Source organism: Pararge aegeria, chromosome 21, assembly GCF_905163445.1.
Source record: "Pararge aegeria chromosome 21, ilParAegt1.1, whole genome shotgun sequence".
NCBI lineage: Eukaryota > Metazoa > Arthropoda > Insecta > Lepidoptera > Nymphalidae > Pararge > Pararge aegeria.
The window spans coordinates 12,587,946-12,615,296 of NC_053200.1; the positions used below are offsets into that span (position 1 = coordinate 12,587,946).

The 27,351-nt window shown below is 36.2% G+C and overlaps 1 protein-coding gene across 1 annotated transcript in view; it reads right to left on the reverse strand.

The window, feature by feature from the left end:
• LOC120633226 (excitatory amino acid transporter 3) overlaps positions 1-22,113 on the reverse strand; it is a 37,097-nt gene extending 14,984 nt beyond the window's left edge. Inside the window, exons 1-3 of the mRNA XM_039903380.1 lie at positions 22,007-22,113; positions 4,773-5,059; positions 3,912-4,094 (exon numbers count right to left, since the gene is read on the reverse strand). Of these exons, the coding sequence (XP_039759314.1) occupies positions 3,912-4,094; positions 4,773-5,038 (449 nt within the window). The 5' untranslated portion in view covers positions 5,039-5,059; positions 22,007-22,113. The remainder of the gene's footprint in view (positions 1-3,911; positions 4,095-4,772; positions 5,060-22,006) is intronic.
• Between the last annotated feature and the right edge of the window lie 5,238 nt (positions 22,114-27,351).

The window sequence follows — 27,351 nt, forward strand, 5'->3', positions numbered from 1 at the left end:
GTAAAAACCGATTTGGTGCAGACGAAGTTGCGCGGATCAGTTAGTGTATTTTTAAGGGTAATTAAAAAATAGCACTCTGCGCTCCTTCTGTATATAAATGATTAGTGTAGGAAATTTCATACTCCTCCGTCCACGTAATTTTCTTAAAAAAAAGAAAAATTGTGACTGTGACAATGGGTTAATGAAGAAAGGAAATCTGTCTAACAACCTGGAAGAAAAATTCCTTTCTGTTAGTTTACTTTAGGCTAATAGAAAGGAATAAGAGATTTGGTTCCGGATTTTACCAACTGGGAGCGAGCTTTTAAATGTCCGAGCGACACAAATCACTGAATTCGAGATTATTCTCTGTTTATTTGTAAGATCTGTAGGAGATTTCATAGGAGCAAAGATTGCATTCATTTCTAAAGTGCGTTATCTAAGTCTTAAGTTAGGTTAGCAAGAGTACTTAGGTTTTTAACCGTAGTTCCGTATGGCCACAGAAACTACACAATAATTTATAAATTATTCATTTATAATGTACTTCACGAGATGCCATTTATGTTTGCCACAATAAAGGAGCTGACGGTGAAGTACCAAGAGAAATGATAAACAGCTAACGTCACTGCATTGGGTAAAGCCATACTTTGTAAAAGATGATGAGCGGTGCGCATTGAGCTTTTTTTTATATAAATAGCGGGCAAACGGGCAAGTGGGTCACCTGATGTTAAGTAATCAACGACGCCCATAAACATCTGCAGCACCAGAGGAGCCACCGATGCGTTGCCAGCTTTTGTTTATCTACCCCTTGGATACCCCTAGATTAGGTTTTTGGAGGGAACACATCAGAAAGAGAAATGATCTGGTATTGCGAATAGTAGAATAATACCAGGCATGCAGTTGATGAGGCTGGAATTTATTTATACGACGTGAGGTGCGGTCAGAGAACTAGGAGGTATCAGTGCAAACAACTCTTCAGAAAACTCTACATTCTAGAGTCGATAAAACACAAAGGGAGCTATATCTCTTCGATGCCCCAGGGACTCCAAACTGTAAGTCAATTTAGGATTGTCAACAAGTCGAACAGCCTGATAAATGAAAAGTAGTAGTTTTATTTGGTGTTATTTTAAGATTTATATTAAACTCCACGTAAGGCTGCCTGGAGGCAGAAATTCTAATTTGTAATTATCTTGTAAATTTAATAATATCTCGTGTAAGTTTTTTTATTTAGTTTTTGATTATTAATGTTTTTAATTATTCTGTTAATGGGTCATAGTTAGCAAATAAAGAATTATTATTATTATTTTGGTACATAAATTAATTTTATTAAAAAAAACTTATTAATAACGAAAAGTAAGTTCCATTAACCTTCGCAATAGATCGAAGCTAAAACCATTACTACTAAACAATACGTCAAGTGCAACTATCTTAAACGTCACAGATTAAATGGTACTTAACCTGTCAGGCACAACAAAAGAGCAATCAAAGAGTTAAGGTAACAAACAGATTCTTAGTGCACTCCACTTTGAACCGGACACGTCTGTAAATGTCTTGATTCATCAACTCTAATTTACCTATAAATTCATGTTAAGCAAATAGCCCACTCAATTTAAAATAGGTAATATAAAGCAATAGCTATTTGCGTTCTTAGGGGGAGCCTGTTTCATTGTCAACAAGAATTTCTGAATCTGACAGTTTCTAAGACAATCGTCACAAGTGGCGGAACAATTTAAGCTGTTTTTGTTCAAGAAAAGCCAATCCTGAGTTAACAATCATCAATAATTTCTTTACTCGGTAAGGGAGTTCTTGGATAATAAAATATAATTATTAGTTTAGTTATTTTTAATTGATATTCCATGTTTATTATTCCATACTGTAAAATTAATGAAATTTTATTATATTCAGCCGATTATTTTGATTATTTTGATTTTGTTTATTTTGATGTTTTTTTAATTATTACATAAATAAATTTGTTTAAATTAAGGTTTGCATGTCATGTATTATGACTAAACATGTATACCTACAATGTTTTATGCAAATAAAAGGATTTGATTTGATTTGATTTGATTTAGTTTTCATCATCAATAGTTCATCGGGTACATACCACGATAACATTTTTGGTTTTGTCGATATATCGACCCAGTTGCATGGATTTTGGTCACGACGGGACTGCGTAGGTACGAGATGTCAAGTTGGATGTCATGGGCAGAAGCAAAGTCTATTTCCGGGTTTATGAAAGCCGGTAGTCAGTTCTGCCCGTCGTAGAAATTTAAGAAATGTTTATTAACCACGAAAATCTTAGTTTAAAATCTTTAATATTCAATAACCTATAACAGTGCACTGCTGGATTTAAGGTCTCTCCCAACGAGAGGGTTTGCTGGGCAGAAGGGTTTGTCGATCGCAGTAGATGGTAGTGCTAGAACATAGGAAGCTAGTGCCATTTCTCTATAATATTCCCTTAATCGCCTCGTACAACTGAATTCCGATCTGCCATCACCATGAAAACATCGAACTATATTAACCCCTAATTTGAATGTATCCTATGCAGCAACAGAGCAATGATTAAACGTGGTTTTCCATAGTTAAATACTACTACTATTTATTCCAAAAATAGTCCGGAAGAGATCTGCGCAATAGGCATGATGTTTGATGAGTAATTTACAAAAACTCTTTTTTGAAATAAATTGCAAATTATATTATAAAAAATATTTCTCGCGCAAACGCCGGGTGTCGCACAAAAGGCATAATTTTTCCATAGCTAAAGATCATTGATTTTGGTATTGATAAAAAAACTGAGCAACTAATAGTTTGAAATCACAAAATACTTGATATGCGCAAATAACAAGTGCAGAGATTATCAAAGATGCAAAATTTTATTTGTATAGACGTGACGTCATTCGGCGTTCCACCTGTCATGTCAATGTTAATCACACTTAAAATATAAATCAAAATACGTTTTAAATATTAATCAAGTTAATCATGTCGTTAGATAAATACAATATTTTAGCGATCCTTTTTTACTCTCATCACGGTTACGGCAATCTGAAATCGATTTTGATAAAATTTGGTATTCAGTCACAGACACTATTTATGCCTACTGATAATATATATGCGCAAGTAGAGGTAAAAGGAAAAATTTCGATAATCTTTGAATGTTACTAAAAAAGTGAGCTCGCTACGCTTTAGTTATATTATTCGGGGATTGGTTTGTACAAGTTTGTACCCAGATCATAATATTATGTAGGTATCTACATAATGCATTTTTTTTTAATATGTTTTAAAAGCATCTGGTTACTGGATATCTGGGATATTGGGGTCATTTTTCCTGCGACATAATTATATACCTGGATAATTATCGCAAAAACCGTACCGCCAAGCAATTTAGTATTACAGTACCTACTTTGCACATTGAAACCATTAAGGCTACCTATAGTTTATATCTCCGTAGCTCGATAAAAAGTATGACTAGTCGCAGCTGGTTCTAGCTTTGCATTTTCATACCGCTTAAGATTTTATTACTATTAACAAGCTTGAATTTCTAGAATCGATATTAAATATTGATTCTACTATTCATGAAAACACACTTAGCTCAGATACTGAAAATCTAGTATCAGAAATGTAGATTGTAAAACGTTTCGCGCAAATAAATAAATAATAAATACAAATCAACCAAATTAAGCGTAGCTTGTGTTATGAGTACCAAGATGACAGATGAATATTTTTATGAATAAATACTTATAATATACAGATAAACATTAATGTTCATCAAACAAACATTTTCCAGTTCCACTCAGAAAGCAGGGTCGCTGCCCACTGCGCCAATCAAAATCCGTAAATTGATTGTATACGAGCCATTTACGGATGCCACCGGATGCCACTGCTTACAGTTTCATCTTCACTATAGGAATAAGTACTACTAATAAAATTGCGCTTACCTTATTAGATCCAGAAGAGTATCAGAAGTGAGCGTGTCTTTGGTAACTTTCTTGGTTGTTGTGTTGGTTGCGGTAAATGGGTCGGAGGTCCTACCGGGCTGGATAGTCGTGACTAGAGCGATTCCCAGCATAACTGCACAGACCGTCGTCGTCATGTAGTAAATGATAGCTCGGAGACCAACCCTGGGAATCGTAACGTTTTTGTTAACAGCTAGATGTGCCCTAGTATTCAAGATATGACAGTATTTCAAGATATTTAAAATAAGTACTGAGGTTTTTTTGCAAAAAATATATCTGTTCTTTCTCTTGGAGATTTAATCACCCACTATTTGAAACCTTTAACATTGTTAATCGCAAATGACCGTCTCGAGGACCTACTACCGTATTTAATATTGCTCATCTATGCTCATATTTAGAGAGCTATATAGCTTTTTTAGCTATTGAGCTAAATTTCGAGATCAAAAGTATCTTATGTCCTACCTGACCCTGACCTCTAAGTTCTCTCAAAAGTTGCTGTCTAGCTTCGATAAATGATCGCACCGTTTTCACTGGCCAGGACCCGTGAAGCGCAAACCATAGATTATTGAATCCAGAAATCCAAAACTTATCTACGAGACATTTACTGTTTGTTATTCTACTAGCCTTGATTTAATTGTCTTACGAGGTATGAAAAGCACAGTATTCAATTCAAGGATTGGCTTTAACTTGGGCGCTCCTTAAAACCCTTGCTACACTCATAATTCTAGATGCAACATCCGAGCGCATTCGTAACGTTTTATAGAGGCGCCCGTTACGTAAGAATCTACCATGTAATGCAACAGCAATTAAATAGAAATAGTAGGATCAAAGAAAAATACTAACTTGCCAGATAGGCTGAGATCCAGAGATCCAATCGCAGACACAATCGAAGAGACCAGGAGTGGCACGATTAAGCTCTTTAGCATCCTGAGAAACAGCTCTCCAGGGTATTGGAAGTACATGACATCTCGGCGTGTCCACTCATAGCCGGATGCTCTTAAGCTCCAGCCTAATAATGTGCCAGAAAGCACTCCAATGATTGTTAGGAGGGTCAGGAGATTCTCGCGGAGGAATGACGTGCAGCCATTTCGTCTTATTTGAAGCGGCATCCTGGATAGACACCGTCGTTTCTGTAAAAATAGAGGACAAAGTATTATGTCGTTTGTTCAATTGTAAGAAAACTAAATTGCCATGTATAGTGAAGTTCTAGCGAAATTCTTTACATTATTGTCCATATATTTACAAAAGTATTTTTTTACTTTTGGATATAAGTTTCTGCTTAATACCTCAAGCAGTTCCTAAACTCAAAAATAGATATCCTGTTCGGTTCCGTTTTTTCCCTTAGAAAGCCCAAAGTTCGTAATAACTTCCTAACCGCATCATTAAAAATGTTAATATGAGCAACGATACCGGATTGGGCGTAGTATCTAAACCTCGTATTCACATTATTAATAATTATTAATACGAGCTTTTCGCGGAACAATTTGAGCTTAATTGTCATTGTATATCATGGAATTCCGCAAAGTAACACCTGATTTTAACCAATGATACGAGGGTCTTTATTTTGTTTATTCGCTCAATTAAATATATGATATAGTCGTCTCACAAACAAATGTTGCTGAAAAAGTGTCTGGGCTTTGTTGTTATACACATCAAGTAACGGTAAAATGTGTGTCCTTACTTTAAATAAGATGTACCGTCACTTTTATTGCTTTTTCGAACGTTAAGCACAGGTCGAGCAAAAACACACGTAAAGAAAACAAGCTACCAATTCGTGAGTAAAACTTATTTGCCATGGATACTTTTTGACGACTTACGAGTAGTATGACTATATATATTCATATCTACTAAGTCGTCAAAAATCGAGAATTGGTATGTATTTTCATATTGATGGAAGTTTTGTTAAACAGAAATAATTAATTTGTCTTGTTTTCTAGAATTTCGAACCGGTAAATGCTAATTTTAAATTGTCATCGATTCTCGGTAAAATACAAAGTAGACAGACCTTTTATAAATTATAATGTGCATAGAAAACGTATATCGGTGCCAAAAAGATGAACTATGCTAATATCTTTTGGCGATGGTAGCTTGGTAAGATGTTTATTGCACAGAATAATGACTAATTGCTTATTTATTCGACTGTCTTGTTACTTTTGTTTTTTTTTTTTTTAATAAATGAATATACTACGACAATACTCACATCGTCATAAAGGCCTAGCCCTAGTAAGCATAGCTTGTGTTATGGGTACTAAGATGACGAATGAATATTTCTGTGAATATTATACGTTATTACTTATAATACGGATAATTAGCCAGACACGAAAAACATTCATATTCATTACACAAACATTTTCCAGTAGTGGGAATCGAACCCACAGCCTTAGACTCAGAAAGCAGGGTAGCTGCCTACTAAGCCAATCTCATTAATCAATAAAGCCGTATTAGTTGAATGTTATCGTTTATCTAATTTTTATCTAGTTTGTAAACCGATTAGGAGGGCGCAGTTCCTGAAACGGGTCATAAAATGAAAGTATGGAGTTTGCTAATGGTACCAAAAACTGTATACTCATTCGCTACGCTACGCAACGTAAAAACCTCTCGGCTGAGAATGTGAGGCTTTTCCGAATTGAACTTTCATGTCGATTCGAGGAAAAATAATGAGATGATAAACGTTATAAAATATATCTGAATTTCACTTTTGTTTTCATCTTGCCACTTCTAACAGTCTTTAGTTCAGTACTTTTTTTAGTTCGTGTTAGTAGTACTTTTTGTTCGTTTTTAGGAATCTTTCTTTTGAAATACCGGTAAAACAATTTTAGATTTTTTGTATGTTAATGGAACTAGTTGTCAAATTTGCTCATTTTGCGTTTTTAATCATGGGGGTTAAAACTTTCAGCGGGAACTAGTTTATATTCTCTTTGGCAAGGAATATGCCTTACTGTGGGCTCTAGATTAATATATATTTTTTTAAATTATACATTTAACTTAGGGAGAACCTACGGTAATTATAAATAAATATTATTCTAATTTAAATAAATAAATAAAAATCGGTTTTGACAATCAACATTATATATTAAAAGAAGAAGAAAAAGTCTTTATTTCACATACAAATAGAAAGCCAGGTTAATAAAAAAAACGATTATATACATATGCACAAAGGCAGCCTTATCGCTTGAAGCGATCTCCTCCAGACAACCTTTGGTTGAAGAAACATATTACAGAAAACGGGATAGTGCAAAACCCAAATTTTGCTAATTATATACATTACATACTAATATATATAATAATAATATATATTTGTTTTAACTATATATATTTATATATATAGTTAAAACATATATATTTATATATATGTATATAAATAACTATATAAAATATCAATATATAAACTTAAATACATATTACTATTTAAACATACACATAAAATACATAGATATTTTACTACATACTACACAAGAAATAGTCTTTTAACCGCGATTTAAAGATATTTAATGGGCCAGTTTGGCGATCCAAAGAAGCAACGCTGCCAGCATCTACAGCACTATACCTCGCTGCGGTGGTTTCGAAGACGTTTTTATTTAGTTTTAATATGGTACATAGGTTATTTTGGGTTATTTTTGATTATAAATATATAATAAACACTATAATGTAAATGACGACGTGGACCACAGCCTGTACCCTCCTCATTCTAAGAGGATACACAGAGAGAGTAATGTGCCCTGTTTGTCTGGTAATGGGATAGAACGTAGTGAATTGAATTTCGAAAATCGACAGGTGTCCATTGCAAATAAAGCCGGATCACACGCGCATAAGCCCCGCACGGATGTCGCCGCGGAAATCTTTATTTAGTATCGCTCATCTCCCCTCGCTCACACGCACCGCGCGATACGTACCTACGTCCTACACCGACCAACCTGCGCGCGGCGAACGGGCTGGAAGTGTACACTCGTACTAAACTTCAACCACTCCATACGCTAATCGCTTTAATAGACTCAAGTGAATCGCATGGCTGTAGGTTACACTAGGGAGCCGTGACTGTCGCGCAACAGATGCCCAGACAACCTAGCATGAAATTTCCTACGTTTTTTTTAGTAGCGTTCTTACTCCGCGTTTTTTTAATACTTATAATTTACGGGCCAAGCAGATGGCGCACCTGATGGTAAAACCATCGCCTATGAACAGAACAACACCAAGCATTCAAGGTACACGTTCTGCAACGTGTCCTGCACCCTAGACCATTCACCGCCATGTGCAGTAAACCCAACTTAAGTTCCAGGATCGGGCCAATAATTGGTATTGAGTCCTGAGAGCTATTTGTCCAAACTATCTGAGTTAAAGCAAGCACGTGGCTCGGAGATCACGTTAAGAAGTTCCGGCTATTATCACTAAAACCCGCATTGGAGTAGCGAGGACGGCCATAAATTCTCTCTAGGACGTTATTAGGTCCTAATGATGATATTATAAGCAGAATTAAGAACATACCGCATCCTAATTCAGCCATTATTGCTGTGTCCTAAATCAGTGAAAACGCCCTGCGCACGTATCATTCACACCCGCGGAATGTTGCGAGCTCACAAATATTTTCTCATTTATGGTAATCATTTAGCACAATAGATCCAAATATAATACTGTTAACTGCTAAAACGAATGAAACGCCTGTTCAAGAAACACTACTAAAGTGGAGTGGTTTTTGATGCTTCAATATAAATAATGTACACGGTTTCTAAATATTCTTAATTCTGTGATTACAGGGTATTTTTTTTCTTTAATATGATTACTGGGTGCCTAGTGTGAGATTTTGAATTGTCATAAGATGGCGCGCTTTAAGTAAATGAATCGTAGTTAGTTTTCATCAAATAAGTAAACGAAAATCCCTACTAAAATTATAAATCGCAATGTAAGTTGGTTTGTTACGCTCTCACGCAAAAACTACTTAACCGATCCTCATGAAACTTTTTACACATATTCTTGGAAGTGTTAGAAAGTTAGTAAAATAGGTAAATTTTTATCCCGACATTTAGCTCGGTTCCTTTGGGAGAGGGGATGAAAGTGTTTGACGATTTTACACCATAGCTCCGACAAATTATAACCGATTTCAAAAATTATTTTTGTACTATAGAGGTTATAATATGTGTTTAATTTTGCCTAAACTGTGGTTGGAGATTGAGGACAGAACTCCTCAGCGGACAGCAGCATTTCAGGCTTAGCGATACCGAATACTTTAATTTTTTTAGACCTACAACAAAATTGAATGCCACATCAAAAAACAAAATCTATATAGAGAGGGCTATGTTGGGAGCAGTGGCGTGTATACAGGGTTCGCACTAAGCGGAAAGATGACATAAAATGAAAAAAAAAACTCCAGACGGACTTATAAAAAACTTTATGATAGGCTCTTTGAGCATTTATAACTCGTACTGGACATTTTCTTCATTTTATATAATCTGTATACCCTGTGCGTACCCTCTATGCACGCCACTGGTTGTGAGCTACCCTTAATAATAGAATTAGAAACGAAGAGATCCGCAGGAGAACCAAAGACACTGGCATAGCCCAAACTATGAGCAAGTTTAATTGCAATGGGCATGCCATCCTTGTCGTAGATGCAATGGCCGTTAGTCCAGAAAAGTTCTAGAGTGGAGACCACGAACAAGCAAGCTTAGTGTGAGACACCGTCCAGCACGACGGACCGACGACATAATGGACTAACGGGGAGTTTATGGATGAGAAATGGTTAGGCCCGGATGTGGTGGCGCTTCTTGGGAAAGGCATATGTTTAGCAGAAGACATCAGGCTGAAATGATGATGATGACAGATAAGAAATTCAACGATTTATTTTTACCTACTCAACTAAGAATGTAACGGATATCCAATCAGCGATGTCTTGATATGAGAGTCTTGACAAATGCTTCAGATTAATCGTCAATTACATTACGTCCTACTTGAACAATTGGCCGAGATGTAGCGTGAAAAAATGTTACCCCGTAAGTGGCTGGAGTCAAGTGGGTCACGACACGATTGGATTTAACATTAATTGTGCCCTAGACCCAGAAGTGCTAGGGCACAATTAATGCTGTCGTGTCCGCTAGTTTCTTTCTTTCTTCCACTACAATCCTTTGACTAGAAGGGGCAACAGGCGAGGTTTCACCTGTTGGAGAGTTGCTCTAAGGTGCATTTGTTACATTGATAATAAATAAAATAAAATTATTTTATTTCAGGGGGAGGGGTGGTGACAAAGAATTATCCAACTTGGTGCAATTTTTCGGACGTTATGCGCGTACATACATTTTAATTTATATAGAAGAAGAATAAATATATATAGATGTCGATGTGTGTGTAATGCGATTGTATGTAACTACTAAAGTATTGTATTCATTTTACAAGAAAAAATAAAAAAACTAGCTTCTGCCCGCGACATCGTGGACTTCTTTCAATTGGGTCTAAAGCTTCGCTCGTTCACAATTTTTTAATCCTACCACGAGAACTATTTGAGACATCGGTATAGAAAGTACTTGTCCATTTCCATAGCATAGGTGACATGCATACCAAATTTCAAAGCTGTCTGCCCGCGGCTTAGCTTGTAAACAATTTTTAATTTTCCCTCAGGAACTACTCAAGGAATCGGGATAAAAGGTAGCCTATGTTCTTTTCCATGTTCTTTTTCATGGCTACATGCATGCTAAATTTCTTCCAAATCCGTTCAGCCGTGTTTATGTGATTGAGTAACAAACATTCACACTTTCACATTTATAATATTAGTGGCAAGCATTTTCAGATAAATATCTCCGTGTAGACTATTTTTTCGCGAGCTAAGCTCTTATTGAGGTATATGACGAGTATAATCTCCGATGTAGGTCGAAATTTCTTTTCAACAATGAAACGGGACGAGAGGGGATGAGACCCGCTTAATCGTGTACTTTAACATTCTTAAGGTGACATTGAAAACGTGTATTCACAGCCGATGGTAAAATGAGTAGCCATTTTCAATTTTATCTTAGGATTTTTCAAAGTAGATGCTGAGCAGATTGTAATCGTTATCATCTTGTTATTATTATTTATTTTATTTTGTAAATTCTTGGCAATGTTATTTCATCATCATCAATATCTAAAAAAAACACCATAATTTTTTTATTATTATTTATTTAATTATTTTTAACTCATTTGTTACACACACCACGTAGTATTTTGGATAAAATATTTTTAGACAGCTATTGTCTTACGCAATAAGTGAGAATTCCACTTGTTTTAGTACTTGGTTTAATTCCTTTATGACAATTAAAGTAGGTACCGAGAAACCGTATGGTTTGACCGTATGATTACGGTGACAAAGTCAAAATGATTAAAATGTTCTCAGAAAAATATAGTAACTTTGAAATCTCACTTTGTAAATTAAATAAAGTTTTATGATGAGGCCGACATAGCATGACGTGGTATGGTTTATTTCATTTTATAAGTGCAGCTTGTGAGTGTCATATACACAGAGGGCTAATAACGACCTACGCATACAATACAATAACGGTTTCAGAGTAATGTTGGGGCTGCCGCGCTTCTGCAGTGCATCACAAATGTTTGCGGAGAATCATGTTGATGACTTCTACGCAATCATGAGAAAAAGATCTGCATGAGCAGAATGCGCGGAAGCTCCAACAATATTTTGAAAATATTAACAAACAAATGGGAAAATCCCTTTATGGAGCACTGGGTTGGTACACACTCACACACCAAGTGCTCAAGCGGGTACTTACCTTAGTTAGTTGATTCCTAATTATTTATTATTTATAGGTTTGGCCAATTTTAGTTTATAATATAGTAAATAAGATAATTGTTATTGTTGTAGCTATGGATTTTTATCAGAATTAAACGTTATTATTATTATTTCAACAAGCATAATACAATAGATCAAAAAGTAGTTATACATATGTGGGTCGATCAATGGCCAAAGAGGCTTTAGCTTGCTTTCAATAAACTCTTCTTTATTATTATCAAGTCATTACCGGCCCACCACAAGGCACTTGTCTCCTGTCAGATTGATAAGGCCTCCACGACGCTGGCAACGTGCCGATATCTGGCTTCACACGCCATAGAAAACATCTTAGGTATGCAGGTTTCCTTACGACGTTTTCCATTGCCGCAAAAGCACGTGATATTTTTATTGCCCAAATTAAAACGCATATAATTATCAACCAATAAGCGGTCAGCTACAGTGCAGTGCTCCCCGCCTAAGAAGTTTAATCATAATCAACACCGAAACACTCAGTAATGTCTACACATTATATAATATTTTTGTATTTTAGCCCATAAAATAATAAATAACTAAGAAATCGAACTTGAAATTTTCTTTAAAGGTAACTTGGTCATTTTTTTCTCCCGAGAAAATCTTGCTGAATCGTGTTAAGCGGTAAACCATTTAGTCTGAAATATGGTCAAGACTATCATTTATTTTTTTGTCGTGAACAACTACAAAGAAAAAGTTAAAAGTTTAATTACTTTAGCAGCACTGATCACCTTAAAGTTTGGTTTGAAAAAGGGCGGTACTCGACATATTAGCTAATAAATAATTAGTCTATATTCTGTATTACTTAACATTTGCATTGCAAAGTTATTTAACAGCAAACCTCACGGTTATGGTAATTTTCAATGTGTAGGAAGGCACTCAATTAATAATGAAATAATAATCTGTCAATTATTCAAATTTAATTGATCGCGTAATTAATCAAAATGACATTTTATTTTTAAACAATAAAGTAATAAACTTTATTTTATGAAATATTAATATCGCTTTATCATTTGATGTGACATAGGAATGAATCGTCCCTTGCACAGTCCGTCTCCTCCAGCACCGGCTTCGCACGAGAGTATTTTTTTTCTTACAAAAATCTTAATAAGGCTCATTAATCACAGTATCACTGAAAAATTATCTAAACCACGGATTCTGTACTTAAAAAAATCAACAAAAATATTTTTTTATAGTTTTAGTGCAGCGGTATCACCGGCTTGTTCCTCGCCTTTGAAAAATTGTGTCGAGATCACAAAGCTATCCCATTGTCCCTATAGTTATATTTTTCTTAACTCCTTACTAATATTTATTATTTAATGTGGTTTTATAAGTTTCATAATGAGGATGTTTTATTTTTTATTGTTTAACTTACAAGTACCTATCTATTTTACCTAGCGCGAGCGCCGTGACTAATTTCTTAACTTGTGAGTGCGTCGCTAGCTTAATAAGTTAAGGAACCCCCGATCTACACGATGGTTAAATCAGCAGCAAAATTCGTTGCGTGGTTAAGCAGGTGTTAGCGGATGAACAGACAGACACGCCATTTTGTTTTATACTGCGTAAAAAACAGATAGACGTCCTAAATTATGGATTATAATCATTCTGAAACGAAAATTACAACCATATTAATTAATAAAATACGGCTTTAAACAATTAATTTCCTTGACTCATATTATGGAAATAATTGCACAATTCGGAATCAGAAGACATACAGACACAGACAAGAAATTTTCCCAATCAGGTTCAGAGTTAAATGGAGGTTAAAAACGCTCGCTGTTGGTGCAAACAATACTCTGAATAGATACATATAGACGCTCTGAACCTTGTACTGCACACTACGCGCTATGATTATGTTAATAGGCGGCGCTTCTAAGAAATAAATAATTTCATACAGTCCATGATTTGAATTCTTGATACAAACAATACAAGAATAAATACTTCGTCCATCGACGAGCATTTTAGTGACAGAGCTCGTCCGGGGAACTTCTGCCACCATGCTTGTTTCTGCCCATATGCTGCATTGTTGCAATGCTGTGTTACGGTCTAAAGGGCGTGGTTACCGGTGTGATTTCAGACACAGGCTTAACATAGTAGCCCGTAGTCAAAGAGAAATCTAGGTATAATATAATCTTCATCGTAAAAGCAAGTGATATTCAAACTTGAATTTAAATTTGAAACAATTACCAGCAGTAAGCTAACATTAAAATAGCTAGGCTGCTTAGTTAAACTGAGTATTAATGAAATAATTATTTATTATTAGTAATTAAAATGCTGTATAGTGCCATTATTTAAAATCACTTCAATATGTTCTTTAATATTGGAAGGTCCCATGATGTTTTCCAATTTATAAAATCTTGATGCGCTTTTTCATAATGCTTTGAATGAATGAATGAACGAATCAATGTAAACACACTAATTGTACACCACATAAAAATACAGGAAAAATTATAAAAAAACTAGTTTACGCGATATATAAAAATAGGCGGCCAAATCGCTACATAGCGATCTCTTCCAGGCGGCGTAAAACACTGCTCAAAACTAGATATATGCTTTCTTGATTTTTCGAATAGTAGTTTTTTCGGCGCGTGGCGTTTTGGTAATGAAACGCGCGTGAATGACAGTGTTCTATTTTGAAATTCATACTAATGTTCTTTTTTTGAAATGCATTCAGATATCACGCATAGAGCCAACCCTTTGCGCAGGAGGAATAGAAAAAAGAACCAGGGCTTGTTATTATGAAATTCAGTGCAAACATATACATCCGTTTTGATAATATTATGGTTACTAGGTCCTCAACAACTTGAAAATAAGAAACGGAAATGGTGGAAATTAGATTTGACCCTTTAGTAAGTTAGACTTCAACGCGCATCCTTATGAATGCTTAACGCCTTCATTTCCCTATAGATAAGAATAGCACTACTAAATTCATATCTAAGAAATTCATAGTAGTGGTATCCTTATCTTCCTTCTGAAGATATTGTATTAGATTGATTATTAATATTTGGCGTAAAACATTATTTGATTTAAAAAGGGATGTAATTATTTTTATATCTGAAAACAGACTTCCAAAAAGAGGAAATAGTTTACAACTACGATTTAAAACTATTTGGTGAATTTTATCGCCAGCCTATAAATCGATAATTTTTAATTTGCATCAAAGGAATTTGAAGCTTCGAACTTTATGTAGTTTGATTGGTGGGTTATGAGGATTTTTTAACGATGGACTCCGCGTTCCTATTATAAAATGAAATTGCTAAATTATAAAATGATGCCGGAAAAGAGTAACTGCCGAGTTTCTTATAAGCTTTTCCTTTTGGTAGGGAATGCCTTCCTAACTGAAGATATAGTTTGACAGTTATATTAAAACCCACAGAACTAATAACATACATGAACCTCATTCGGCTATTATTGCATGCAGTGCATTTTGTCCAAATGCAGTGAAAATGCCCCGAGCACGTCTCACTTCACACCTGCGAAATCTTACAAGACCACAAACTTTTCCGATTTTCCCCATTATATGGTAAACGTTTAGAACATTGCAGGGAAAATAATTACTGTCAAATGAATAAAGTGATTAACTGTCTGTTCGAGAAACACTACTGAAGTAGAGTGGTTTTAAATGCTTCAATATAAATCGTGTACACGGTTTCTGAATGTTCGTAATTCTGTGTTAATGTTGTATCGGTTCCTAACGGCTTTTACGCGGTATCGTACTGGAAGGCTTGGTCATTGACGGCACTCTTTCTCGGTTACTAACCAGAGAAAATCCATAAATTATAGATTCCCAAATTTTCCCCAATGGAACACTTATGAGACCACAGACACACTTAAATTTTGTGCCAATTGGTGCCAAATATTTTTTAAAAATTTGCAAACGGAATTGTTGTCCACCATTTAACTATAGAGGCTTAGAGAGTAGATTGTTAAACGAGACGGAATATACCTCCTTATCCCACGAGATTTTTGTTTGAGAGTGTGAGAATGGGGTGCGTTCCCTAGTTAAACTTAAGTGCTACTTTTCATATTGATCGTGAGGAAAAATACTGAAAAAAGTTTCACTTTTTTTAAATCGCGCTGCTACCTACATGTTTGTTGTTTTTTCATTTGTCTTCTTTTGGACAGGCAAAGGTCATTGTCTATACAGACTATTCAGTCATATCTATTTTCTTTAATAGACAATTTAAGTTTATGAATAAATTGTAACTTCAAATTCAAAATTTCTTTATTCATGTAGGCCTATCACAGGCACTTATGAAGCGTTCATACAGATATGTTTTTCATAATTGTAAGGGGATGGAGATAACTTCGTACGCCAACCTAAAGCAAAAGTTACGAGGGTTCCAAACGCGCCCTGGTCTAAGAAGAGCCCACAACAAACTTAGCTGGGTAATTTTATTTTTGTTATCACCATCTCACAGTTTATTTATATTAAGCTATGAAGCTAGAGCAATTCACACCCAAGGTTTTTTATCGTTCAAGTAATCCTTAATATTATAATAGCATTTTTCTGTAAGCTTACGTTTTAAATAAACTTTGAACTTATTGAGAGACTAGTTAGTTGAGTTATAAAATAATATACAATTGCCCTTAAATGAATTAGCAATTTTGTGTAGCCTAGTAAACTGCACAACGAGTTTATTTTTGCTCATAATATTAATATTGTTACAGTTCATTTTCTTTTTAAATATTGTTATATTTTACTGGACATAAATTAAATTTTCAAATATTTAGTACATATTTGAAAACATATGACTACATATACTGACTATGCACAGTCATCAAATAGGCCGATGAAGACGGATTGTCGTAATACCTTTATTTATTTTAATTTTTGTTTAATTTAGGCTTTGATACGTTTTATAATTATTTAAAGTTATAAGCTAAAATCATCAAATTTATTGGTAAGCTGATAAACACATATATGCACGCTCTTCTTTCTGTATACCAACGATAAAATATTGTCAGTCGTAAGTTCACAAGCGAGCGTGGTGAATGCAATTTGTGTAACTGGCTCTTCCGGAGACTCGACTCTCAAGGCGATGTTGACAGAAATAGGATTTATCGCTGACCGGTGTTACTTCTTAGTAACTACCTCTTTAGCCGCGATTTACCTTTCGTAGGTATCCCTTGAGCTGGAAAGCGCAGTGTTTATATACCAAACGAGTAAGGTTAGGATATAACATAACACAAATTTAAAACAGCGAGGGTTACATTGATGACTTTCATAATGACAAGGTTGTTTGTAAGCAAACCGCTCCGCTTTCGAAAGTCCCAAAACAGATCATTCCTGAAAAATGTTGATGTTATATGAGAGCAACTGCTGAGTTTCTTGGCTTCTTTTCTAATTTTCTTTTTTTATGTAATTAAACGACTAAGACACCAGGCGGTATCTTTACATCGTTCGAGTCCATGTAGGACTGAAGTGTATAAAAAATGCACCCGTATTTATATCGAAATACACACCAACTCAATGTCATTAACATTGGTTGTTAATCAAAATTAAATGTATTTATTTCTTGGAAACTTCTAATTAAATAATAATTATAAGCGTATTTGCAAAAATCCTAATCAATTACTAAGCTGCATCAAAGGCTCAGAGACTGCCTACGCTACATCTGTACGTATATCTGCACGTCCGTATGTCCGTCCGTCTACCACAAAGGTCCACCGCCATACCGTCACCACGAAATAATTGATTTTAAAAATAATTTGCAATTTATATTAATAAAATTTTGGGTTATAGTACATACTTCCGCTCATAATAGAGCAGTATTTTGTTTTTTATTTTACCCTAACATAAATAAGTAAGGAAAAGTTACTAACAAATAACCGTTTATAACCATTTGTGTATGGACACCTGTCTAAATGTTTTTTTTTTATATTATGTACGTCAGAGGGTACGATAAATACGATAAATGGGTTGAAAACTAATTTAAAAATTTTCTGTGATATCGTGTAGCGTTGATAGCCGAGTGGGTAAGACTTCAGCCTCTCTTCCGAAGGGACCGAGTTCGATCCTGGCACAAACACCTCCTACTTTTCGGAGTTTTGTGCGTTTTTTTAAATATTTTCAAACACTTGCCATAACTGTGATACATTACTTCATCATGAGGAAATCTGGATGCCTGAGAGTTCTCCATAATGTTCTCAAGGGCGAACACTTGGCAATACGCACTTGGCCAGCGTGGTGGACTATGGCCAGTGGCGTGCACTGATTTATTTACCAGGGTATGCATACAGCAGGAAGATTGCATAAAATGGCAAAAATCCTCCTCCTATACGAGTTATATATCAATTTTAGGGTAGGCAGTCCTTTTGTGCATCTATGAAGAGCACGCCACTGACTATGGCCTTAACCCATTCTGAGACAGACCCGTGCTCTGTAGTGGGCTGTTAATGTAACAGACTAAGCACCATTATAGTAACAAATTTTGTGACAAAATACTAACTACCTTTTCCTCCTATTAAGAGTCAACGCTAACATTAAATTATTGTACGAGTATAATATATTTGCATTTTAATCATAAATAGATTGCAATACTTAATCACTGATTAGTACTAACAATGTGACTCAAGGTTATTTTGTTTAATGTACGATTGATAAATCAGACCGTGTCATTTTAGCTATTTTAACTCGCTTCAAAAAGGACGAAGTTCTTAATTCGACCAGTATGTATTCCTACGTACGTACGTACGACTTCTTCGAATAATATATATATTTTTTTTAATTCATCGCGGAATCTTTTTACTAGCGGAACAATAATTATCCTATGTTATCCTCCAGCAGAATACAAACTATTTTAATGTAAGATTTCAGCAAAAGTGGTACGGATGTGGAACCGTGCATAGGTTTCTTTGTTTAGATATAAAGATTATATCCATTGGGGCAGATTTCAGGATGCTTTTCTGAGAAAAAAAAACCTGGATGCACATAGCTGAACATAGGTAAAAAACAAACAAATAAACGAACAGAAACACATTTGTATGGATAGTCAAACCACAAGAACAATGGTTTGTATGGTCAACTACTATAGCGAAGTCCTGGATTTGATTCGAAAAGGGTCGCGCCAAAATTTTGAGGTATTAGTATTTTGCTGAATGAATCCAATTTAGCGGTGATAGCCTAGTGGATTACATGACGATTTCTCTTCGGGTGTATTGAGTTCTATCCCGGGCACGCACCTCTAAATTTACTGAGCTATGTGCGTTTTTTACTTAACCAAATTAAATATATTTAACTATAATAATGATATTTTGAATACTTAAAAAAGCTTCAACTTGCTTCAACTGTGGAAACATCGTGAGGAAACCTGCATGCCTGAGAGTTCTCGATAATGTTCTAAGGTGTGTGGAGCCCACCAATCCACACTGGGCCAGCGTGGTGGACTACAGCCTTAACCCCTTCTCATGGGAAGAGACCCGTGCACTGTGATATTATTATGATGAAGGAAAACATCGTGGGGAAACTGGCACACCTAGCAGTCCTTTATATAGAAGGCATGTGAAGTCTGGCAATCCGCACTTGGCCAGAGTGTTGGACTATAACCCTTCTCATTCTGAGAAGAGATCCGTACCTTTATCCGTACCTTTACTGGGCGGGTACCGGTTTGGTAATGATGATGATTTGGAAAAACCCACGTTTATAACTAGCTATACAGTATGTTGTGCACCGTCTTTTGTTTTTTAGGAATCGATTGCTTTAACGTCACGTTATGTACGCTTCTTAGGTATACGCAAACAAATTGGTTTGTCGGTACTCTGTACACTGCTCTACTACAACTTGAGGTTTATTTATTTACTTATTTAGTTATTCAAACAAAAATATAACATGTTTTATAGGTTCTAGGTATACGTATAAACGTATAAACAAATTGGTTTGTCGGTACTCTGTACACTGCTCTACTACAACTTGAGGTTTATTTATTTACTTATTTAGTTATTCAAACAAAAATATAACATGTTTTATAGGTTCTCGTATGTTGCTGTGCTTTTTTATAGTTAAAATTGGCCATTGACAGACCAAGACGATGGCCCACCTAATGGTAAGTCGAAAACTATCGCCTATAAAAGAGCAACACTACACAGGACATGCAAGGAACACGTGTCACAACGTGTCGCCTGTTTCCAGCAACCTGGTAGGTAAACCTAGCCAGCCTAAAACCAGCAACCACGCCCTTCAACTGAAATACATAAACACTACCGCCTTGTCGACTTGACTCGTTGACTTATTTGACTTTGAGATATAGAATGATAGTATGTAGATATATTTTATCGATCTTCAAGCATAAAAGCTTATTAAAATTTTAACATGTTAAACTACTCACGACGCGCGTGGATAATTTAGATTGTTTTTTCCAATTGTTAATTTCCAATTTGTGGAAATACAACTGTGCCGATTTTAATGCGGTTTTCGAATAACAACATTATAAATTAATGGCGAATTCATAGTCATAAGTCTCAAATAGATAAAATTGTAGGTCCCAAGGAGGCATTATGGAATCGTGTTATGATTAGTAATATTTTTTTTCCCTTTTTTTTATATTAATAGCGGGCAAACGAGCAAGTGGGTCACCTGATGGTAAGTGATCACCGCCGCCCATAAACATCTGCAGCACCAGAGGAGCCACCGATGCGTTGCCGGCTTTTAAGGAATTTGTTTATCCGCCCCTTGAATAACCCTAGATTGTATTTTTGAGGAAACACATCAGATGGAAGATTGTTCCATAGTTTGCAAGTGCGCGGTAGAAATGATCTGTTCTCTCTTTCGAACAGTAGAAGAATACCAGGCATCCAGATGATGAGGGTGGAATTTATTTCTGCGGCGTGAGGTGCGGTCAGAGAACAGGGAAGGAGGTATCAACGCAAACAACTCTTCGGAACACCCTCCATTATAGTCGATAGAACACACAAAGGGAGCTAACATCACTTCGGTGCCCCAGGGACTCCAAACTGCAAGTCAATTTGGGATTGGTTTTTCCCTACTTTATTTATCATCATCAATGTCGACTATTAATGTCATATACTGCTCTGCATTAGATGCATTAGCTCTCCTAGGAGATACGGTATTAAAGCATTGAACAACCACACTGCACCAATACAGGAAGGTGGGCTTTACAGATTAATGTGTTAGTGATAATTTATTTATTTATTTTATTTGGTAACTACGACCCATCTATACTATAACATAACAGAATAATTAAAAAACTTACATTAAATATTAATATGCAATATAAAAAAAGTTACAAATTAGAATTTCTGCGTCCAGGCAGCCCTACGTGGAGTTTGATATAAAGTAAGTATACAGTGGACTTTTTTATATATATACTAGCTGTTGCCCGCGACTTCGTCTGCGTTTGATTTGGTTTTTAAAGTATTCAGTATCGCTAAGCCTGAAATGAGTATAGTAGTATATATAAATATATATAACATGTGACTGTCAATTAATTATAGACAAATAAATTGCATTAAAATAAAATTGCGACTATAATTAAAGATATAAGCTATCCTATCTCTTAAGTTGGACCAGACTGCTCACGGTGTGCCAATTTAATTTAAAATCGGTTAAGTATTTTAGGAGTCCATCGCGGACAAACATCGTGACAGGAGATTTATATATATTAAGATAATAACCGGAACCGATGGCCTAACATGCTTTCTGAGGTACTGGGTGCACACAACCAATTTCCTAAGTCCTCAGAACTACTAAGAAGTTTTTACGATAAATTGAATAGCTGAAGAATCGTTGCTCGACCCGGCAATCGAACTCAGGACCTCCTGATACAAACAAACAAACAAATAAACTAACTAACTAACTGACTATGCTATGCTAACCATAATAAAGCCTAAATTAAATACTAAATTGATTTCGATACGGTTTTTTTATTTCATAAGTATGTCAGCAAATGCTGAGCTGTCCTTTGTCAACACAGAGGGTGTACCCAAAGGTAACTTGACATGAATAAAGGTATTTTCTTTCTTTCTTCCAAGTTCTTTAATATATTTTATTAAATTTTTCTCACTATATTTTCGTTACTAAAAATAGTTCTCTTTGTTCTTTAATCTTCATAACCATAATCGTAAGAGTTTTCAGTGTGTGTTTTTTTTTTACTTAAATTGCTTTTACAAGAGGCTTAACTCGTAGCAGAAGATTAAAAACGAATCTGTCTAAGGTTTGTCAATCTCCGATCGGAATTAAGTCCCGTTTAATTGAAAAATCTCCGACTCGGAGAGCAACAAGTGGCATTCAACAAATGCGCATTAAAACTGAAAATATATATTCATATATACATCAAAAACTCACCGTTATAAATAAAAAGCGTGTATTTATTGCGTGTCACCGTATCGTGTAACGTTCACTGCATAACTAATGCCCGGGTTTATTTATGGAGCGGGACGTGCGCGTTTGTCAACCGCTGGGAGACGACTGAAACTGTTTTGTGATTCGCGAGCCAATCTGTCTGGACATCCTCGGATCCTGGAGGCTGGGCGGGGACGTGGCGGTGACGGGGGAGGGGCGCGATTGATCTGCGACTCTACTTCCGGCGTCCCATGTCCTGAATGAAAGCCCTCGCTTGGTACTTACGTCGGCGTCCTACGCGTGGAGTATTCCTACCATTGAGTTAAGAACATACAGAATCCTCATTCAGCGATTATTGTATGCAGTGCATTGTGTCTAAATACAGTGAAAACGCCCCGCGCGGAACTGTACACCCGCGGAATGTTGCTAGCTCACAAACATTTTTTCATTTTATGGTGAACGTTTAGAACATTAGAGGTAAAAAAAATGTGTGAGACGTCACGGGACGCCTATTGAAATTGTTTTTTTAAGTTGTATGCATAAAATAAGATTTACATTACGATAGCAATAAGATAAAACGTACAGAAAAGATAAAGCATTACAAATTTGTTCCAAAAAAAATGTCAGTTAAATAGCTTTTACAAGAGCTCAAGCACTATAGCTTCACAATATATTTCTAGCAATATAGTATTTGTAAGACAAAACATTGCTCTTTATAAACGAGAAGTGCATATATACATACTCGAATGGACGTAAGTTAAGAGAAGTGACATTAAGAGAAGTTATTTGTAGGATTGAGTATACGCTTTTATAATATGATTCCCAAGGTAATTATGGACCTGCCAATGCATAATTTTAAACAATGTGTTTTACATTTATTAAATCGTGGTTAAATTTTTTGTAAAAACAAAATCAAATTAAAAAAAAAAAGAATTTATTTGAAATTGCGAGAACTCAACGACGCATAGCAGGTACATATATTCCATTATATAGCGTGGCGATGCGTCGCCACGGTCTGTCGCCACGCCAACAATCAGTTTTACCCTCCGCCCATAGATGTTTCACATCAATAATTACTGTCAACTGCTAAACGGTATGAAGTAACTAACCGTTTGTTCGAGAAACCATACTCAAGTGGAGTGGTTTTTGATGCTTCAATATTAGTCGGGTACACGGTTTCTGTATATTCTTAATTCTGTGATTCCTACTTCATACCTATGTTGTACAACTGTACTTTAAATATAATTGCATATTTTTGAAGTGAAAACTTTCTGAGGCGCGTTAGGCACTTTTTGGGGGAACAAAAATCATTAAACTCGCGTCATCGTCACCGAACGCTTTCCTTGAGCTATATGCTGTGTATAAATGTACATAGATATACCTCCGTGCGTTATATACATTATATATGGAAGCGGTGATAGCCCAGTGGAGCTCGACTTCACTCTCGGGAGGCCGAGTTCGAATCTCAGCGCACCTCTAACTTTTCTTAGTTATGAGCGTTTCAAATATTTAAAATATCACCCTCTTCAACGGTGAAGGAAAACATCGTTAGGAAACCTGCATGCCTGAGAGTTCTCGATAATGTTCTGAAAGGTTTGTGGAGTCCACCAATCCGCACTGGGCCAGCGTGGTGGACTACGGCCTTAACCTTCTCATTGTGGAAGGAGACCCGTGCCCTGTAGTGGGCCGGTAATGGGTTGATATGATGATATATAACACACAAAGAGTATATCTCTTTATATATACAAACTTACTTGCTTATTTGCTACTACGCGATAAAGCCGCCCTTTGTATCCTACGTTTAAGTTTATTTTTGTTGTGTCCATTGTTTTTTTTTCTATTTGTGGTGTACAAATAAAGTGTATAATAGTGTATAGAATTGTATCGTCGAGCTATTGTATTTTTTCTTCATCGTTCGCGTTTATTATAGTTTTTTACAAATTCCATGGGAACCATTTGTTTCTTGGGATACAAAAACGTACGTTATTCTGCGTCCTTTCTACTAATTATATGCTAAAAATCAAGTTGATTGGTAGAGCGAGAAGGAAGGACAGACAAACGCACTTTCGCATTTATAATATTAATATAAATAAATAAATAAGAAGCCTTTTTATTCTATTTAAGTCAAGTTCAGTTGCTACGCCGTAGAGCTTTCAAAGCTACGCGACCGATATATGCGTATAAAAAAGCGTCTTACCAAAGTTTATCCAATGTGATTATGAAGAGTGTTCTGCAATTATGGTGCCTATAGAAGTTATATAAATGACAGGGAATGTTGTCTGGTGGGGGCTTCGGCCGTGGCTGGTAGGTACCCTGCCGACTAAGACATGCCAGCAAGCGATTTTGCGTTCCGATACGATGTCGCTTGGAAACCTTATTCTTGTCCTTATCCCACGCTATGTTGGATCGGCGCAACATGCCTTCTTCTTCCATTCACTTTTATCAGCTGTAAACTTATAATCCACTCCTTTTACACGCATATCCTCTTTCACAAAATCCATCCATCAATCGCGTAGAAACCGATAAGGGTTTAATATAACAGGTTAGCCCGTTAACATCTTAGACTGCATCATCATGATCCAGCAGTTGTAACTGCAATCTAGGGCTACCTTTTAGTGGAATAAAAAAAGTATTTACACACTGCTATTTATTTAACAAAGAATAAAAGCATACGGTGATTTGGCAACGGGTTGAGTTAAATTAATATATAGTCTATATTAATAATACTAAGGAAGCGGTTATAGCCAGTGGGTAAGGCAAGGCTTTCCTTTTGTAGAGACAGAGTTCGAGCCCCGGCCCACACCACTGACTGTTCGGAGTTATGAGCGTTTTATATTTAAACAATTTATGATTTATTTAAGCATGCCTGAGTGAAAGAGTACTTTGTACCTAGCTGTGGGGTGTTTTTTAGGCTGGAGACACTTTGACTTTGACAGTGAAAAGGAGTTAAGGCCGTAGTTCACCACGCTGTCCCAGTGCGGATTGGTGGACTTCACACACCTCCAAAGGTGTGTGAAGTCCACCAACATTATGGAGAAATCTCAGGTATGCAGGTTTCCTCACGATGTTTTCCTTCACGTTGGAGCAAGAGATATTGTAATTGCTTAAAACGTGCTCGCCCCCCAAGAAAGTCAAGTCGAAGTCCCGCCGCTTCCAAAAAATACTCATCAGCGATGAAATGAATATTATATAACAGCCTCGCGCCATATACCCACAAATTAGTAGACCGCGGATTAAATTAATTAACGTGTTTTATGACTCCGACCTTTAGCAATTGCTACATCCGATGCCATTCATTATATTTGCGAATTGCGGATACTGTATATTTATAAATTAGATGTTTTAGTTGCCTAAAATGAAGAAAAATTCAAACTTTTTTTACTATTCCAGGACAAACTGGACTTGTCACACTTTAGGTTTCGCCCTACACAGACCTCCGTTATTACCTCGAATGAAGTTATCCATTCTCAAATACAATTTGACTTGCTGACATCAAAATATTATGACAGTTGAAATCTTGCGCCCATTTAAAACGCCACATATGTCATATGGAGTAGGTACTCTGGAACTAATATTAGTGTATTTCAATGATAATGGAATATTAAGGAATGACCTAAGATAGTTTCTATAGTTATATAGCTTGAGCGTGCCCATTCACCATAAAAATTTACGTTTCTAGGATGTATAATCACCGGCTAAATTGTTTCGCTGCAATTTTTTAGTTCATTGTTGAGCAGAATTTTAAGTATAATTTTGTTTATGACGTTTAATAAATGTACCTAGTAATAGCAGAGCTTTTTGTGACTGAGCTAGTTCTGGGAAGCAAAACGGCCATGCTTAGGTATTTTTGCCGCCAAACAGTATTGTTGCAAAGTTTGTACTTCGGTCTGAACGGCGTGGTTGCCGGTATAATTAAAGGCACATAAGGCTTAACACCTACGTCTTACCATCAGGTGGGTCATCTACTTGGTCCGTCAATTAAAAACAATTCCAACAATCGGACGCACTAGCGTCGCCGTTTCCTCGGGCTCCCTACCAAGTGTTTCCTTAGTCATTGGTGATTTCAGTAATTCCAAGTTTACTTCTTTGAATTAGCTTCACAACTAATAGCGTCATAATGACGTCAATCAATTGGAAACTCACATTGGAGACAAACACAAAGACCGACCTCTGTTATTAGTTCTGTTAAAGCCTGTCCGATGATAATAATCAAGCCAGTCGTGAGTAAAGATACGCACTTACTCGTTCAAATCCATGACCATATCATACCTTCATTGCAAAAGAAACAAGTACATCACTGATACCTACTTTTAAATTATGGTATCTATTCAAAAAAAACACTCTTAAACTACTAAAGGACTGCAAGGCGCCGGTTGATGACGGAATTACAGCAGCCCTAATGAAAGCAACTGGAAAACCGTTATTAAAGTCCTTCAGCGATTGTTTAATTCCGTCATTCACCAAGGCACAATGCCAAAGGCATATAGCATCCCAATAGTAAAGTATTCTTCAAAAAAGGGTGACAATTTCTTGTTAAAGAACAGACCCATCTTACTGCTGAGCCATATCTACAAGTTGTTGCCGAGAGTCATTACGAATCGTCTTGCATATAAGTTCGACGACTTCCAGGCTCCAGTCTCCCGAACAAGCCGGTTTCTATAAGGGCCTTAATACCATTAACATACGCTGCGGCAGGTTATACAGAATACCGAAGAGTACAACCAGCCATTTTGCTGAGCGTAGAAAGTATGAGAAAGCCTTTAATTCGGTGGAAACCTGGGCTGTGTTAAGGTATGTGCAGATATGCTAAATTCAAGCAACATCCAAGTGTTGAGAGGCTTAGCATCAATTTCAACGGCGATTACATCACTCGACTTCGTTTTGGTGACGATATACCTAGTCATGATTGCAGAGACTCTGGGAGACTTTAATACGATGTTCAATGTCCTAAGCAGAGTTTTTCTCGCGTTCTTCCTCTGAATCGCGTAGCTGAAGTGACAATGGGTGGGGCATATAGCTCGGTGAACCGATGGACGTTGGGGTCCTGTGAACCCTGCGTAGGTTGGTTCCCAACGAGGTGCACTAACGACAACAAGCAAGTCGCTGGGAGCCGCTGGAAACAAGCAGGCCTGTAGAGCTTTATGTCTCCCTATTATCTCCTCAATTTCTATAGAAAAAATACGTGTAACGGTTGGAAATAATTATCTCGTGGTGCGCATGCTAGCCCTACTGGACCGTCAATTGTGGAACTCTCACCTCTCAACCTATCCAGAAGTGGACGTCAATTGGTTGAATTGATGATGATCTATTAAAGAAACAATCAAAGATGTGTAGTTTTTCATAATAAA